Here is a 15,973-nt window from a genome sequence, read left to right on the forward strand (position 1 = left end):
ATAAATTCCTAAAAAAATTTCCAGGCTCTACAGATGGCTTGCTACTGGCCCCAGGAAAACTAAGCCAGGCTAAACTTTCCCAGTGTTCAGTATTTACCTGTAGACAGTGAGAGAGAGTGAGGTAGTTTGTACATCCATAATTGTCATTGTCAGCACTCAGTTGTTGTGGGTGCAAAGCACTTGTGGACCTCTGGGAATAAAGGTGTCCAAAATTAATCAATGCTTGACTGTTTTTACTTAAAGAAAAAATATTGGATGTTCTTTCTAAGGCATCTTTATCTTGCATTTAGTAATAACTTCCGAAGAAAACCATTAGGCATACATGAATGCTCAGAAGTCTTTTTATTGTATAAAAATGCAGAGTCCTGTTTTTGCTAAACTATGATAATTAATTGTGCCTAAACTCTAATGGCAGAATAGTCAGAGCAAAGCCAGAAACAAATTGATTGCCAATTTTAATAAATTTTGACTTAAAGATTTTGACTGTAATTTTTGTAGTAGTTGCTTGGGAGCAGACAATGGAAAATCCTAGCTGTAGCCTGCCCCTTGCAAATACTGAGGAATTTTAAGGGTGTTTTAGAAATCATTAACATTATGATTAAAATAAGAAGGGTCAGAGTTAGGACTTTAAACTCTAACATTTTTCAAATTTCTCTATTGATATACATTTAAAAAAATGAGCATTCTGATCATGTTTTTGTGTTTCAGGACTTAAAATGGCAGGAGAAGATTCCTATATTATGTCCGATCCCCAAGTAAGTGGATTTGTATATTTTCAATATCCCCGTATTGTCTCCTAGCTCTCTGTTTTGGCTTCCTCTCATATTGTCCTGTCATTTCCTAGACTTGACAACACAGATATAAAAGCATTCCAGCTATTGGCAGACATCAGGTTTGGGGAAATCTAGATTTTTTTTTTTCTCAAAGGTATCTTGTATGTGACCTGTAAATTGCCTTGCTGCTGGTGAAATGGCTGAGTGAAAAGGAAAGCTAGGCCAAAGAAGCAATTGAAAAAATACTCATTTTTATGCCCTGTCTGCTTGTGACACTTGCTCTGAAATTTCTTCTGTCGTAGACATTGGACTTTATCTGCAAATAAAGCCCCTTATACCCTAAAAGGCCCCTTTATATCATTTTTTGTGAAATTTGCATTAACATTGATGACTAAAATGTTCCTTCACTCATACAGATCAGTAGGCCTAGTTCTTCAGAAGCTCTTCCTGATCTCATTAGGTCATTTTATGATTCATTTGAATTGTGAGACTTGCACTCAAGTGAAAAGTTTGAGTGGAGAACAGATCATTTCTGCTCACCTTAATTTCAAAAAATAAACTATTTAATCCTTCGTGCTCGCTCCACTTTGGAAGAAGATAGATTTATACCTAACAATAATTACAGTGAGTTAAGACATGTCAGTGTGTTAAAAAAAATTAAATTTTAACCTGGGTATACTGTTTTCTCGCATTAGAGCTTATAAACATATTTAGATCAGGAATGTAGTCTGGTGAGGTTTAATCAAAGAAGTGCAAATGAAAACTCAGGTACCCAGCAAGGCTTTGGGCAAGACATCTAGGGTCAGATTTTCAGAACTGACCATCTAAGCAATTTCAAATGTATAACTGTTAGTGCATATAGGCGAAATGTGTGCTTAGAAACTGATGAGCTCAGTGCAGTCTCATGATACTGCTGAAAGTTGGTCATTACTATCAGCTTTGCTTGCACTGCTGCTGCCAGCAAAAATAAAAGATACATAAAACATTTACGTACTGCACTGGGGCGTTTGCAGTTTTCAGTATTTGCAGAGAACTTTGAAATTCTCTGCTGATAGATGCTTTATGAAATTACCTATATATGTAGTAATGAAGAGTATATTTTCTTTCAATACAGATGTTTACAATGGATCAGTTCATGGGAATGAATGCGTTATTCAATAATACAAATTACATCACTTCAGACTTACCACTACGAACAGGTAAGAACTGTTGGTCTTTGATTGTGCTATTGTCCTCCTATTTCTTCCAGTTTGGTTTTTTTTGTGAAGCTCTTTTCAGAGGCTTTTTGGTTTACGCTCTTGTATTTCATAATACTAGATCCCAAAGTTGTCAACTAGACTTTTTATGACCCCCTTATGCATCTCTTTCTTACCCTCATGAAACTTAAAACAGTGAAGCTAATCTGAATTTCTTTGGGCTTGTACAGAAACTGAAAGTTTAAATTAGTTAAATGGTTTGAGTGACGGAAGAGTGACATGTTTTTATAAATTATTTTGTATTTTTTTCTAAATTTGCGTCTGCAATGACCTAAATGTTTGTATTGCCAGTTTTCAGGGTGCAACATGTACTTGTTTTTTCTTCTGAATGGTGTTTCAGTTGTAATTACTCTTAAGGTGCTTGTTTTTCACTAATAAAATATAGAGTATATTCAACTTCCTGTATCATTCAAATCTGTTTTTCCTTCTTGGTGACTTCTCTGTTTCCTGTAAAGCAACAGTCTGGTATTAAAAGTACCTGACAATTTCCTGAATAATAACACTAGTTTGAAAGCTCAGAGTAAAATTTTGCAACCCACCACTGAAAATAAGCAAATAGTATTCTGCAAAAGTGTGATATGCACTTCTTCCAGTATGGTTCCAGCACAGGAATATCAAATAGAAGTGTGTTGTATCTCAGCCAGTATTAGCTGCTTGATGAACCTTGGTTTGGTTTTGCTTATAAAATTTGTTTGTAAGTATTACTTCTTGCTTGAATTTGGAAAACTCTTGTTTCCCCTGCTTAGTTTATTAGAATAGCCGATATGAAAGGAGAAAGGAAATAAAAATTTATATAAGCATATACATCTCAAATAATGTATCTCCAATAAACTATTAATGTCTTTTAACGTGACAACTTCCTGCTGTTGATCTGTTTGGCTCTGTTGTATCAGGATGTAGTTGGTATCTTCTGTATTGCAGGTTGCTTTCTTTTGTTGAAAATGCAAATCGCTCTTGTTTGAAATATTTTATACACTTGGCAGCAGTGAAGGTTTGAAGGGTAAAATTAAATAAGCAATTAGCCTTTTATTCATAGGTAAAGTTCCACCCTAAATTAACAATAAATGATGATTTTAAAATAAAAATTGAGGCATGCTTACCGTTTCAGTGTTTCCTGATTTAAACCATACTTCAGGTTTCTTGACTAAATAGTAGCAAGGAAGGATGAAGAAATACATATGGTACAGATAATTTTGTTTCAAGATAAAATGTTCTGGTGAGCAAAGCTCTTGACAAATATGAACAAGCATCCAACAGATTAATGTTGCAATCATTCGTTTGCAGTGTGTTTTGAATCAAGACAGATACAATTTTCAGTAAGATTCATCTGTTTAGGATTAAAGGGCTTGTCCATTTTATACCAAAGGTTTTTTTTCACTGTTCTCACAGAGTTTCTGTGGAACAAATAAGATTGTTGGAATTTTGATTTCCCTATGATGATCTCTCTTACACATACTTTTTAAGCTTATTCTGTACTCCTTGTACCAGACTCATTGCATACAAATTATTCAGATATATAAAATGGATTTTCAGATATCTATGTCCTGTCTAAACTAGAAAACAGCTGTTTTTAAAACTGTGTTGGGGGAGTCAAGAATTCACTGAGTTCTGAAGTCACAGAGAACTCGAGCTCTATCCTTAATTTGCAAAATTGCTTAGAAAAGGCCTTTTTCTAAATGGCACTGCTCTTGTTGACTGCTGCACTATAGGTGGCAAGTTCCCTGTGTACAAAACAGGATTTGATAAAGGATCATGGATTTCAGGTTATCACAACCAAAAAGTTAATAATAAGCTTTAGAAAAAGTTGATAATTTCAATGCCATCTGATGATGCCATAGTGGTTTTGTTTCTTGGGTAGTATCACTACAATGCTTGCTTCCTCTCCTGCCTGAAACTAGGATGCAGCATTACTGTGGACTAGCTCTTCAGCTATAACGTCATATAATAATTTGTATATTATGCTTTAATTGCTTCCAAGCAGGAATTAATAATTTCTTTATAAGCAGCAAGGTCAGTTTAAAATTCATGCGGGATTTTCCAAAAGTTCTTCCAGCCGAGATATGGAGGAGGCAAAATAAGTGCTCTAAAAAGGACTTTTCTCTAGAACAGTTGGATGATTTAAATAGGAAAATCAAAGACATAGTTGTTGCTCGTGATTTGGTGTAGTGCCTACGTCTTCCAGCCTGTGCATTCATGAATGCACAATGTCAGATTTACTACGTTGGCAGGCAGGTTTAATGTATAACTGTGGATTGCCATATCATGTCAGCGTAGCTGAATCAACAAATAGCTGGGGAATTTGGGGACTTCCTGATGATTCTGCTGTGATGTTAATATTTACATTAATAGTAGAAAACCTTTGAGATGTTGGGGCAAGGATTTTCTCAATATAGTTGTCAGTGTCTTTGCTGGCTTCTTTTTTTATCTCATGTATGTCAGTTTTAAGTAAGGATTAAGCATGGAATTGGGTAGAGCTCTGAGCAAAATGTTTTATAATTTTGGGTGTTTCTTACATACTCCTGATTATACAAGGCCATCTACAACCATGTAACGTAGCAATCTGTGTGCCAGTTCGAGATGGTTTTGGGAACTGGTATCGTTTTGTTTTTTAGAGGCTCTGGTCTAACTAGCTGTTGGCATTGAGGTGTCGTGGGTTTTTTATTGCAGTCAGGCTAAGCCTGTAAAGTTGAAGCAGAGCCATCAGCAGCTGAACAGTATTGCCTGGAGGCTGCTAGAATTAGTTTTCTGTTATTTCTTTAACCTCCTCTGCCCAACCCTCTGTGATGCGTGCTGTTGAGAAGTGAGATGGGCATAGAGAGAAAAAGAAGTCACTTACAAAAATCTTGATTTCATATTTTTTCAGAGAGAGATGATGTTAGGAAGAGACTCAAAGACGCCTGACCATCACCAAAAATTAGATGAGTGTTCGTTTTCCCTGTCCCATAGCAGTGGCCCTAATCTTCAGAAACATGAGCAGACACGCATACTGCTTCTGGTGTTTTTTCTAGGTCTTCTGTGCTTGTATTTTGAAAAGTGCACGGAGGGAAGAGACAGGTTAAGCAAAGCCTGTGCGCTGCTTGCTGTGAGCATCATGCTTTGAACACCACAGAGCCGAGATACAGGAGAGTGTTCCTGTGCAGGTGAACCCCTGAGGGGAAGGACATACAAATGCTATGATGGGCCTTCAGGAAGGATATGACTCTAGATCGAGAGTCTGAGCTTTTAGGCGCAAGGTTCCACTGCCAGGATGGACACAAGAAGGATGGTGTTAGATTTTACAATCAAAACCTCGAGGCTATGAGTGTTTTCATCCATGTCCACAGAACAAACCAGCACACAGTTACAAGGGTGAGATACCTTTTCTGGAAGACCCACTAACAGAGAGGAGGTGAGAGGGGGACTTGACCACAGCTGGTTGCAGGTTAAATTGAATGGCTTCAGGTATGAGGTAAGCCGTTAGATAAAGGACCCCACCAGTCCTGTGGTGCTGCCAGGCTTGGAGGGATATCCCACCAACCTCACTGACCCTTTTTTTTCTTGACTTTGCTGTGATGGGAAGAAGAAACCAAGAGGAAGCCTAAGATGGATGCTCCTTTGGGAAGTGTGTGTGCAGGGTGATGCCGGTCAAGTGGAAGAAAGAATGTTAAGTGGTGGGAGTGTCAAGATGCAGGAGGGCCTCTGACTCAGGCAGGAAGGAAAATGAAGAAATGTAGCCGTTGAAGAAGACGTGGGGAAGTGGGACTGTGACTCAGACTGGAGAGGAGGCAGTGGGATGCGAGTAGGTCTGTGGCAACTGAGGCGAGAAGACAGAAAAGGAAGCGCTGAAGCATAGCCAGGATGTGACAGGCTGCACCAAAGCCCCTCCAGGCTGGAGGACTGCATGTCTTAGTTGCAATTTTCAGCCCTCCTGACTGCAGCAGTGCCAGGGAAATCAATGAGGAGTGTTCATGTCAAAACTTGGCTCTTGGCAACCGTGAGACTCATGCCAGTATAGAGGCCAGCTCCATGATTCTGTGCCGCTTGAGCCTCTCCGTAGGGCAAAAGCAGAATTTATGCTATGCATTAAGTAGCATTCCTTCTTGTGGTTGTTTAACACTTAAAAGGAGGTTGCTCATTAAACAAGAATTTTCCAGCAGCAATTTTCCAGCCTAGAACAGAGGTACAAAAGATCGTCACAAATCTTGTCATTATTAGTTCCTCTTGCAAGGTGCGCATCTTCAGGTTCCTGCTGTCTGCTTAGACCAGACGTGCCTACTAATAGAAACAAAATATTAAAAACTTCCTGGTGCAAAACACTAAACATCTTTTCTTTTCTCCATGGGAAAGGATGAGAGAGAGAAAGAAGGAGGAACCACACATAGCCAATGTTAGGCTCTCTGTCTAATGTACTTCTGAAAAGCATTCAGAGTTTAGTGAAGACAACTGTGTGAGACCTTTCATTAAGTAAAAAATCCTTTTTATTGTCAAAATAAGATGCCATTTGTGCTTGGAAGTTGCCTTGAATATTGCTGCTTTGTTTTTAAATAGACTTGCATTAGAGTGCCTTCTCTGTACTGTTACTTGGATCTGGTTCAGATGCTGTACTAGAGAACTACTTAGTCATTGTAAAAAAGAAAACGTTTAGTCACAAAACCCAAAGTTTAAAATAAGACCTTGCAAATTTTTTTAAAAAAATACGTTGGTATATGATTTATGTAATCTGGATTAATGATAACAGGCATCTAATTTGCCTTTGTACATTTACACTACACCTTTTTTGCACTTTCAGAGTATTTGTATGTGAGGGGGTTTTTTGTATTAGTATATTTATATGCTTTTTATAAACTTTTTTTCCAAGGGGGCATAAGAACCACAGTCCTAAGTTTTCCATTTTATTTCATTTTCTCGAGGGCCATGCAAGGTAGAACATTTCAGCAGTATGAAGAGTTCCCCTTGAGCTTTCCAATATGCCAATATAGTGTATTTCCCTCTTTTGGGAGGTTGAATTTCCTTATGCTGAGGAAAAGTTGGAACCTGGGTCTGCTGCATCCTGGGGGACTGCTGGAGCCACTTAGCCGTTGAATAAAAGAGAACTTCCTTTTCTGGCTAATGTTTAAGAAAAAGCAATGGTATTTTGTGCCTATACTAACCCAGTGTATATGCCTTGAAAATGAATTCCTAAGGGGAGAACAGCCAAAGAAAATTACTTGGCAGATCCTGCCCTAGAGGCTTCACTGGAAGTTGGAACTACGCAGTTGGATTTTAGGTGCGTTATTTCTGCCAGTGCCCGGAAGATATACAAGGCCTCTGGATCTTTAAACTATAAAATGTTAGGTGCCTAAAGCATGAGGAGGGTTAGAGGTCTGTGAACAAAAATCTTAAATTTAAGTGTTGATATAATGCTTAAACCAAACTGGACTCGACTCTGTATTACAGACAAAAACTGAAAAATAAAACCACACCAAAGCTAAATATTGTTCTATGCCTGTTAAAGTTTCTGAAGTCCAAACTGTTTTTCATGCTTTCTAATGTAAGTTGATGTGTATATGATCTCGGGGACACTGTTTTGCATGACTTCAGGATTTTAATTGTAGCAGTGTTTACTTTTTCACAGGAAGAGTGTTGGACTTGGGAAATAAATGAACTTTATATGTGAAATTGCTGCGACTGATGCGCAATATAACTTTGGCTTGAAGATAATTCAGTTGCTGAGTCAGCCAACTTCAACAGCAAAATACTAGTTTCATCTATTAGCATATTTATCAAAACTTTCCTTTTGAGAGAAGCCTGTTCTGTTAAGACCTGTGCTGAGTAAAGGCACGAAGGTCTGTTTTATTGAAGTTGTATTGAGGAGCTGAGAAGGATGCGTGTAGTCGTCCCACAAACTATAAATTAATGAATCCTCTGCCATTTTTAATGATCAGTGTACATTAGGCCTATTGGCAAGTGGAAGTTGATGTACGTAGTTCTGTGCTGAAGCCAAGTGCTGCCTAGTTGAGGTAGCTGGGTGGTGTGGTACTTGCAGATGGTGCAGTTGTGCCAAGGCAGATCACACATGCAGGCTGGCAGGGCACGATATGCGTCATATGCTTGCAGGCTCTGCCACATAGCTGTGGCTTGTCTGCTTTGAAGGTCTCGTGTCCCAGTGAGCTCGCTTGATTCCTTAGCTTTAATACCTTTAATAGAGTGTAAGAGGTGATACATAATTCCAACAGGAATGTAGCGGGCAAAATATTGTGTAAGTATTCACAGCGAAGCTGTCATTTGGCAACTGCTTTGATAACAATTGAATTTTTAGCGTTGAAATCCAAATCATGTTCTCTGCTTAGCAGGAGGTAGGGAAGAAATCATACCTCTCGGAACTGTCATTTTCAGACTCGGAACTGCCTTGCATTTTACTAGGTATTTCACAGCCATCCACTGAGGGAGCTTTCCTATTTAATGTAATAATCTGAACAATCGGAGTTGGAGCTAAGGTTTGATTAGGTGAAGAATTCTTAACTCTGGTGGCACAGAGTTCTCATTGGATTTAGGGCCTGCTCAAAGGCTATTTAAACTGGTGGATTTTGAATGAGGTTTATGATATGGAAGTTAGTCACTGTTGAGGGAGTGGTGCAAGACTAAAAGTTGTTTAAGGAAGCCTTCTTTGAAAGACACAAATAAAATTTTAGTAGAACGTAATCCTGTGTATTGGCATCATGCTCAAAGATGGATCTCATTATGGAGTCTGCATCTCTAGTCAAATAGAGTATGTTCAGTGTTTTTAGAGGCACAGCAGAACAGTATATTTTAAAGTGTATCTGAAATTATTAAAATAATGTAAATTGTTTAGTCTGCTCAATTACAGGGTGTTTTTTTAAAGCAGTTATGACTGTTAGGGCATGTTGAGACAGCTTAAATTCCTCCTATATTCCCATACCTCAGAGCCTCCCATTGGCTGTCTCTAGACTTTCAAAAGAACCTATTCAGTAGAAAGCCCTAGGGCCAAAAGCTTGTGAATATAGTCTTCAGAGCCCAGGGGGTTTAAATACAAAAGTTAACCTTGGCTCAGGAGGCCAGGCTGCTTGTCAGTGGCAAGGGGAGGATCCCGTTGTTACTCACCCTTGAGAGTATTAACTGAGTGATCAGAATTGCCCATTTATGCTCTCTGAGCTAAAATTAACTTTTTTGTGTTAATCCTTCCCTTCTTACTCCACTGGTCTTACAGAACATTGGAAATGACAGACTACCAGGTGAACAAATAATTTTTTTAAATTTAAGTTCTGAAGATGCTTAGGTGCTTTCAAAAATTTTATCTCAAAACATTCGAGGACATCAGTTTTACTCCTTCAACTTATCTTGATAGTAATAGAAATAAATTTTTTATTTTCACTTTTCTTTCTTTTATGTTAGCAGATGGACCCTATCTTCAAATCATAGAACAACCAAAACAGGTAAGAACACTACATTTTGAAAATCTTTAAGGTAGCTATGTCACTATGCTCAGCTTTGAATAAAATTATGATTTAAGATTAGAAAAAAAGAGTATTGAAGAAATTGAACTCTCATGACAAATGTGGCACTTAACCATGAGCAGTTTTTCCTCTGTCTTTTGTCGTTAAATCATTTCCTGTTTTGTTCTGTTTTCATCTTAGTGTCTCTCTGGAAGTGTCATAAGACCAAAAAAAAATCCTGAGGGTTTTAAAAAAATGTCTTGCTAAGTATAGACTCTTCATCTTAAAAGTGACTCTTACAGTACCCCCAGTATTTTGAAACATAAATGACTAGACCGAACATGGAAAACTTTTAGAATTTGTTTCATGTTTCTTGAAACATATGAAAGAAAAAATAAAAACATTTTATTCTGTTCCCAAGTTACAGAAACTTTTGACTTGTGTGTTGTCATCGCTAAGAAATTCTGTTGCCCATTGACATTCCTTTCATCATCTTGGCTGTTTTGAATAACCCAAGAAAAATGAAGATAAATGCTTGAATGTAGATTTTTGTGTGTGTGTCACTCTGTAGCAAACACTCACACTTCCCTGCCAGTATGAAAGTCATCCCGATGCACTGGTTAGTTTTCATGCAACTGATTTACAGAGTAATTGCTGGGTGAAGATAGCCCTAAAGAATGCCAGGTGTTGTTCCCCTTTAGCTGGTGGCATCAGCAATTACAAGTGTTCCTCCTTAAGCTATTACAGAATGGAGACCACTTTCCTGCCTCTCCCAATCAGTTGCATAAAATCCTACCTTAGGGAGCTGTTAAGTAGACAGGGAAAGAGAGTGACCAAAAGCTGTCCCATCCTAGCTTGGTCTTCTGCAGAAGCATGCCACAATCCAGTCTTCCTTTTAGGAGTTGGTAGAAAATATTTTTTTCAGCCACACACCAAAGACATTTTTGTGCTCCAGCATCCCTCAAGGAACAGGGACACTTCGTGGTCATGAGTCAAGCAGCAGTGTACTGTAAACTCTTGGAAGAATATGCTGCCTCTTCCTTGTTTTAGTTCATCCCAAATCAAGCCATATCTTTGCATGGCAGAGCCTACAGTGTGCAGCGCCTAAGGGGAAACCATCGTTTCCACGCATGACTTCTCAGCAAGCAGCTCCTGCATTGGAGCACCCATGTGGCAAGCTGGGCAGTGGTTTATAACAGGGTGATGAGGGTGATCCATCAGCAGAGTGCTGTGCTTGTGATCATTTTTGGAGCAAAGAGACAGCTGGGGGAGTAAGACCGTAGGTGTGAAAACATAGCTAGGATAGCAAGAGTAATAGGTGGGGGAAGGCCGCACAGATGACTTCTGGCTCTGTTGGACCAGAGACATAGAGGCGAAGACAGACTGAGTCATCTCATGCATCGTGACACCAGAGGTTGCTTTGCCTTTTGGACAACTTGAGTTCAAGCTTATCATAGCTGGGCGCTCAGTCACACATTTTGCCATAGGAAGGCAAATAAAATACGTACTTAAGGATGAATTACATTTTCTGGTCAGTATCTGAATAAAAGTCAGATTTTTCCACTTGCCTGGGAATCAAGTTTTTAAACTGGAAAGGCTTTAGTGAGATAGGTAGTGAAGCTAATGATTACAGAGCTATTTTTGAACCATGTTGTTTACCGTCAGCTAGTACAGCTAGTTCAGATTTTTCTGCTATTAGAAAGAAGCTGAATGATTCCAATGAAGGATATAATGCTAACTGGTGCTGTTAGAACAGGCACTGGGAGTCCTTTATAAGAGGGGGATTTTGCCAGAAATTGCAGTACTGTGGAGTACATCTGAAAGTATTCGATGTTGGGGGCCACATGAAATAATACAACTAAGCAGAATTACCAAATACATTTGCTTAAGAGTAGCATCTTTTGTGCCTTATAGATTACTTTGTAAAGGCAATGTGACTAACTGCAAATAGAAGTGGAATAAATGAACAGCTGTACTCTAGAGTGGCTGCTAATATCCTGCAGTTCCCTAAAGTATATTCAGATACCTGTTTATGTAGCTGAGATGAAAACTCAGCCATTCAAAGTCCCCTGAAGCATTTGTGCTGTTTCTGGATTCCACTTGGAGATACAACTTTCATATGCCCTGCCCAGAAGGAAGAATCATTTGTGTTTCATCCCTGTTCCTTTCTTTATGATGCTTTGGACTTCCTTGCTCATTATTGGCTTCAATTCTCTCTACCTAGCAGCAATCATGGGAGAAAGAGTATCTGCTCTTGCATTCTTGAGTTTTTATCTTGTTTTGAGAGTATAAATAGATCTCAGCTTCAAAATAGTTCCACTTACTGAAAGAAAAATTTGGGGTTGCTGCTGTGTGCAAGAGTGAGAATAGAACAGTTTCTCCAGGGCTACTGTTCAGTGGTGCTTTGTCAACCCGCACTCAGCATTTCAGGGATGAACAGTTATAACTTTTCTGTTTGTGAGCTGTTTGGGCAAGTCCTGTTTATGTATGTGTGTGTGCAAGCTTGCGCATGCGTGTTCTTTTTTTTTTTTTTTTTTTTTAAGTTTTGTTTCTAAACAGCTTTCAAGTTTATTTTCCTTTATTTCCACAGAGGGGGTTTCGTTTTCGATATGTATGCGAAGGGCCTTCACATGGTGGACTTCCTGGTGCTTCTAGTGAAAAGAACAAAAAGTCATACCCTCAGGTCAAAGTAAGTACAGAAATCGTTAATTTTGCAATCTGAATGCAAGTGCCATATATATGTGTGGAGAACCTTACTGCATATCAACATAAATTTGTATTAAATTACTCAAGACTGACTGCATTTCAATCCCAACTTTCAAAATGTAATTGATTTTGAAAAGGAAGTTGTCTTCAGCTTTATGGAGTTACTTTGGCACCATATTTATCTGCCAGCAGGTGATCAGTAAGCTTTCCTGCACGCACCACCCCAGTTCCCTCCTGCACACTAAGGGAGCTCTTCCTCAAGGTGCAGTTTTAGCATAAAGCAAGGCCTGAGCTGCTCGGTTACTCCACTTCTAGCATACTGCAAAGCATGAATCCAGTCAATTACTCCTTCAGTCTAAAATGCTGTTTCCCAACTTTTCCTTCTTTTTCTGTTCATGTTATTCCTTTTTCAATATCTCTAGGATACTCTGTTCATAAGGATTCCTTTAAAGTCAACAGAAATCTCATTTTAATAGGAGCAGCATCATGTTCAGGTGTTGGCTGAACATTTTTTGGTGCTTTTTTCCCTGGAAAAAATTCAAGTATGTTAATCAAAGAAACATTTTATGCTAGTGCAATAAGAAGATTATAACAGTGGTGATTAATCATTCTAGGATTAGAGAAGAACTGTCTTTGCCTATGATTCTTGCAGCAAGTTCTTTTTCTATGGAAATGGGGAAAAGATAAGCTGTGTCCTTTTGGTATTTTTTAACTTAATTAAAGTCTTAGTCTTGTTATTGCATTACCTCTTTGAACCATTGCACTAGAGATCGTCTCATGAGGAGCAGAGTTAATGTATTTTAATTCTGGTGTTAGCTCTTACACTCTCCTTTAGCAGGAGAGAAGGGAAGAGTGGCAAGCAGTCAGCCTGGGTCATCCCTCAGCTCTCTCAGCAGCATGCGTGTAGTTCTGCGGTTCCTGAGAAAGGCTGGAGTTTGGAACAGCTGCATTTCCCTAATGAATCAGTATGAGCATGACTCAATGGAAAATAATGGGCATTGGCTGAGATAGCCCAGGGTGTTAGTCTTGTAAATTGAGAAGAGGCTGGGAAAGCTGATTTTGTGTAGCCTTACAAAACTCCTGTGAAAACATTCTAGCCCAGGCAAAGGATCTACTTGCTTTTCCCTTTCCTATTGTGACGGTAATGATGAACTGATGAATGAAATTTCACTAGTATGTTTGGATATAAAATAGTTTATCTCATTTGAGCCAGATCTTTGGGCTCCAATCCTATCTGTATTGATAATATTACAGACGATACTTTATAAAGATGTGATAGGTCACACAATAGCATGACAAGGAGACATGCAATTAGGAGTTATACAGGAAGTGGAATTTCTCCATGAGTAAACTAGAAACCAAAATGTTCTTTGGCTTTCCATCAAACCTTCTGTTTTCATTGATCATCAGATTTTGATTTTGTCTAAAGCTTACACACACACGTGTCCCCTCCCCTCCCTCTCTCTCGTCCTACTGTGTGCATCTGGGTTTTTTCTAATACAAATCCCCACATGGCAACACCTGCTGGGAGAGGCTGGCAAGGGAACACAACAAGAAAATTCCTCAAGGCCATTGCTTGTTAGTGCCTGTTCTTGATTCAAGTGGTGCCAGTAAAGACAGAAGTGTTTCACACCTTTTCCTGTAAGTCTCTGCTGTGTTTTGTCAAAGAGTGCTTCACCTTGTCATCACTGAGGTGAGCACAATTGAAAATCGCTGGGTTTTTATTGTGTTTGGATTTTTTTGTTTTGTTTCAGGTTGGTGGGTTGGTTTTTTTTTAATTACTCTTGTGGCAAGGCTTTCACCATAAAACCTCTTTTAGTTGATCACAGTGCTGTGAAAGGACAGTAGCTTGAGCTTTGGTTGTACTGTAAAAAGGAGCTTTTGTCATAGATCTTAAAACCCTGGCCATGGTGTGGTCAGTGCAGTTCACACTGGGATCTCTCTTCTGCTTGGCCAATTCTGAAAAACAAGCTGATATAACTTACCAGTAGCTGCCAGGGGATGTCCTGAAAATTGACATATTTGGTGCCCAAAAATGTATTGCCGTCTCCCTACTCCCTTTTTGCAGGATTATGGGTTGACTGCCAAAAGAAAACACATTTATCTGATATGGCCTCTTGCATGATGTGGATTGTCAGCCTCACAGTTTGTGTTTGTTTGTTTGTTTTTTCTTGCACTTAGTCCCTAACTTGTACCTCGGCTGGAACACATCAAGATTTATCTTTCATTTAAAGGCTGGAGTGCTGAAGACTTTGCTGTGTCTCTAAGCAAGATGTTTTGGTAGTTAATAACATATTTAACCACCTCTTGTATAGTGTATTAGGAGATGGTGTAGATAAGGAGTTAGTGTAGCGGTTCTGCAATGCCACACTCTACACACTGAAGATAAATCTGTGCTGGCCAGTAAGGTGGAATTGATTTAAAACATCTCGTTTTAACAGCACAGTCATAATGAATGGAGTCTGGATAACAGTAGTATTTTTTTATAATATTAAAAATGGAATTAATTAATCTTTATGTTTTATGGAATTACATTGCTTTGTTTAATCCTGTCTTTGCTAACCGTAATCCTAATATCATGTTCAAAACATCTTCTATTTTCAGAGGATTTGATATAACTTTGCATGTAGTTATGGAGAGCAGAGAAGTTGTAGATACTGAAAATGTGATAATGAAATTACATTTTATGACAAGTTTCATGGTTACAGTAGAAAGCTACCTATAATTCTTCCTTTAAGTTTCATTTTCATCTGCTTAGTGTAAGTAACACAATGCTGGAAAATTTTACTGTCTAGAACAGTTGAAATCAAAGCTCCTGAGCTGAAATTTTTATTCCTAATTTCCTTGGGTTTATGTATTTGAAAAACTGTAAGAAAATCTGCACAGAAAATTTCCACTGGCTTTCTTACATGTTTACCATGTGTGTCCTGATCTTGCATACTGATGTTAGTGTAGGCATCTTCATGTTTTACACTGAGGTACTTGATCCAGCTTTGGGTGTGAAAAGAACTTGCTGAAAATAACAGTGTGAAGGAAATGTCCTGAATTTTCATCTCCTTGGGGGCAAATCTACATGGGTGGCTGCAAACTCAAGTTGCTCATCCTCTGTGAGCTGGATGTAAATCAGCTCCAGCCCAGAGGCTGAGTAACCAGTTAGTGGGAGGTGTACCCAAGCTACCAAGCACCATCTCTCTGCTGGTGAGTTTGGACATTGTGCAGTTCAGCTTGTGAATTGAAGCTGCGTACCAGTTAGGAGCCCTGAACCCAGGCACCTGAATGGGAGAACTGCCCATCCAGTCATGTCCTGGGGCTATCATACATTATACCTCAATTTGGAGATAAGCATTCTTATTGAAATCGGGGATTTCAGCATGTGCTTCGAGTTCAGGGTGTAAATTTATGGAAAATTAGGCAAGTTATTTTGTTGATGAGCCTTCTTGGTGAAGAAAGGAGCAGCATATTTGCTTTTTTTCTCCTGTGGGAATTAAATTGTGGAGTGATATATCGCTGATTACAAGTTAAAAGTTCATTTAACAGCTGAATTAAGGAACAGACATGAGACAAGAATGAGCAGACTTTTGATTAAGTCTTTACCCCTCCTAAATACCTGTAGTGCACCAAATTCAGCCAAAGCTAAGTTTGATGAGATTTGTGCCTTTTAGTGCTATGGTTAATTTGGCTGAATATGGGGCACTGAGTCCCTTTAGTTGGGCTCCTAAAGCAGAGCACCTAACTCTGTATTTTTGACGTGAGAGTGACCTCACACCCAGAGGATCAGAAGATCTTTCACTCCCATTGTTTTAAGTTACTTTACATTGCTTACTCT

The 15,973-nt window shown here is 38.8% G+C and overlaps 1 protein-coding gene across 2 annotated transcripts in view; it reads left to right on the forward strand.

Moving 5' to 3' along the window:
• Positions 1 to 15,973, forward strand: part of NFKB1 (nuclear factor kappa B subunit 1) — a 57,131-nt gene that overhangs the window by 12,313 nt on the left and 28,845 nt on the right. Inside the window, exons 2-5 of one of the 2 annotated variants that reach the window (XM_065634974.1) lie at positions 709 to 755; positions 1,888 to 1,972; positions 9,401 to 9,441; positions 12,032 to 12,130. In XM_065634974.1, the coding sequence (XP_065491046.1) occupies positions 717 to 755; positions 1,888 to 1,972; positions 9,401 to 9,441; positions 12,032 to 12,130 (264 nt within the window). In that variant the 5' untranslated portion in view covers positions 709 to 716. The remainder of the gene's footprint in view (positions 1 to 708; positions 756 to 1,887; positions 1,973 to 9,400; positions 9,442 to 12,031; positions 12,131 to 15,973) is intronic. The other variant, XM_065634973.1, reaches the window with a different exon arrangement.

The sequence above is a fragment of the Caloenas nicobarica genome, chromosome 4 (assembly GCF_036013445.1).
Source record: "Caloenas nicobarica isolate bCalNic1 chromosome 4, bCalNic1.hap1, whole genome shotgun sequence".
NCBI classification, from domain to species: domain Eukaryota; kingdom Metazoa; phylum Chordata; class Aves; order Columbiformes; family Columbidae; genus Caloenas; species Caloenas nicobarica.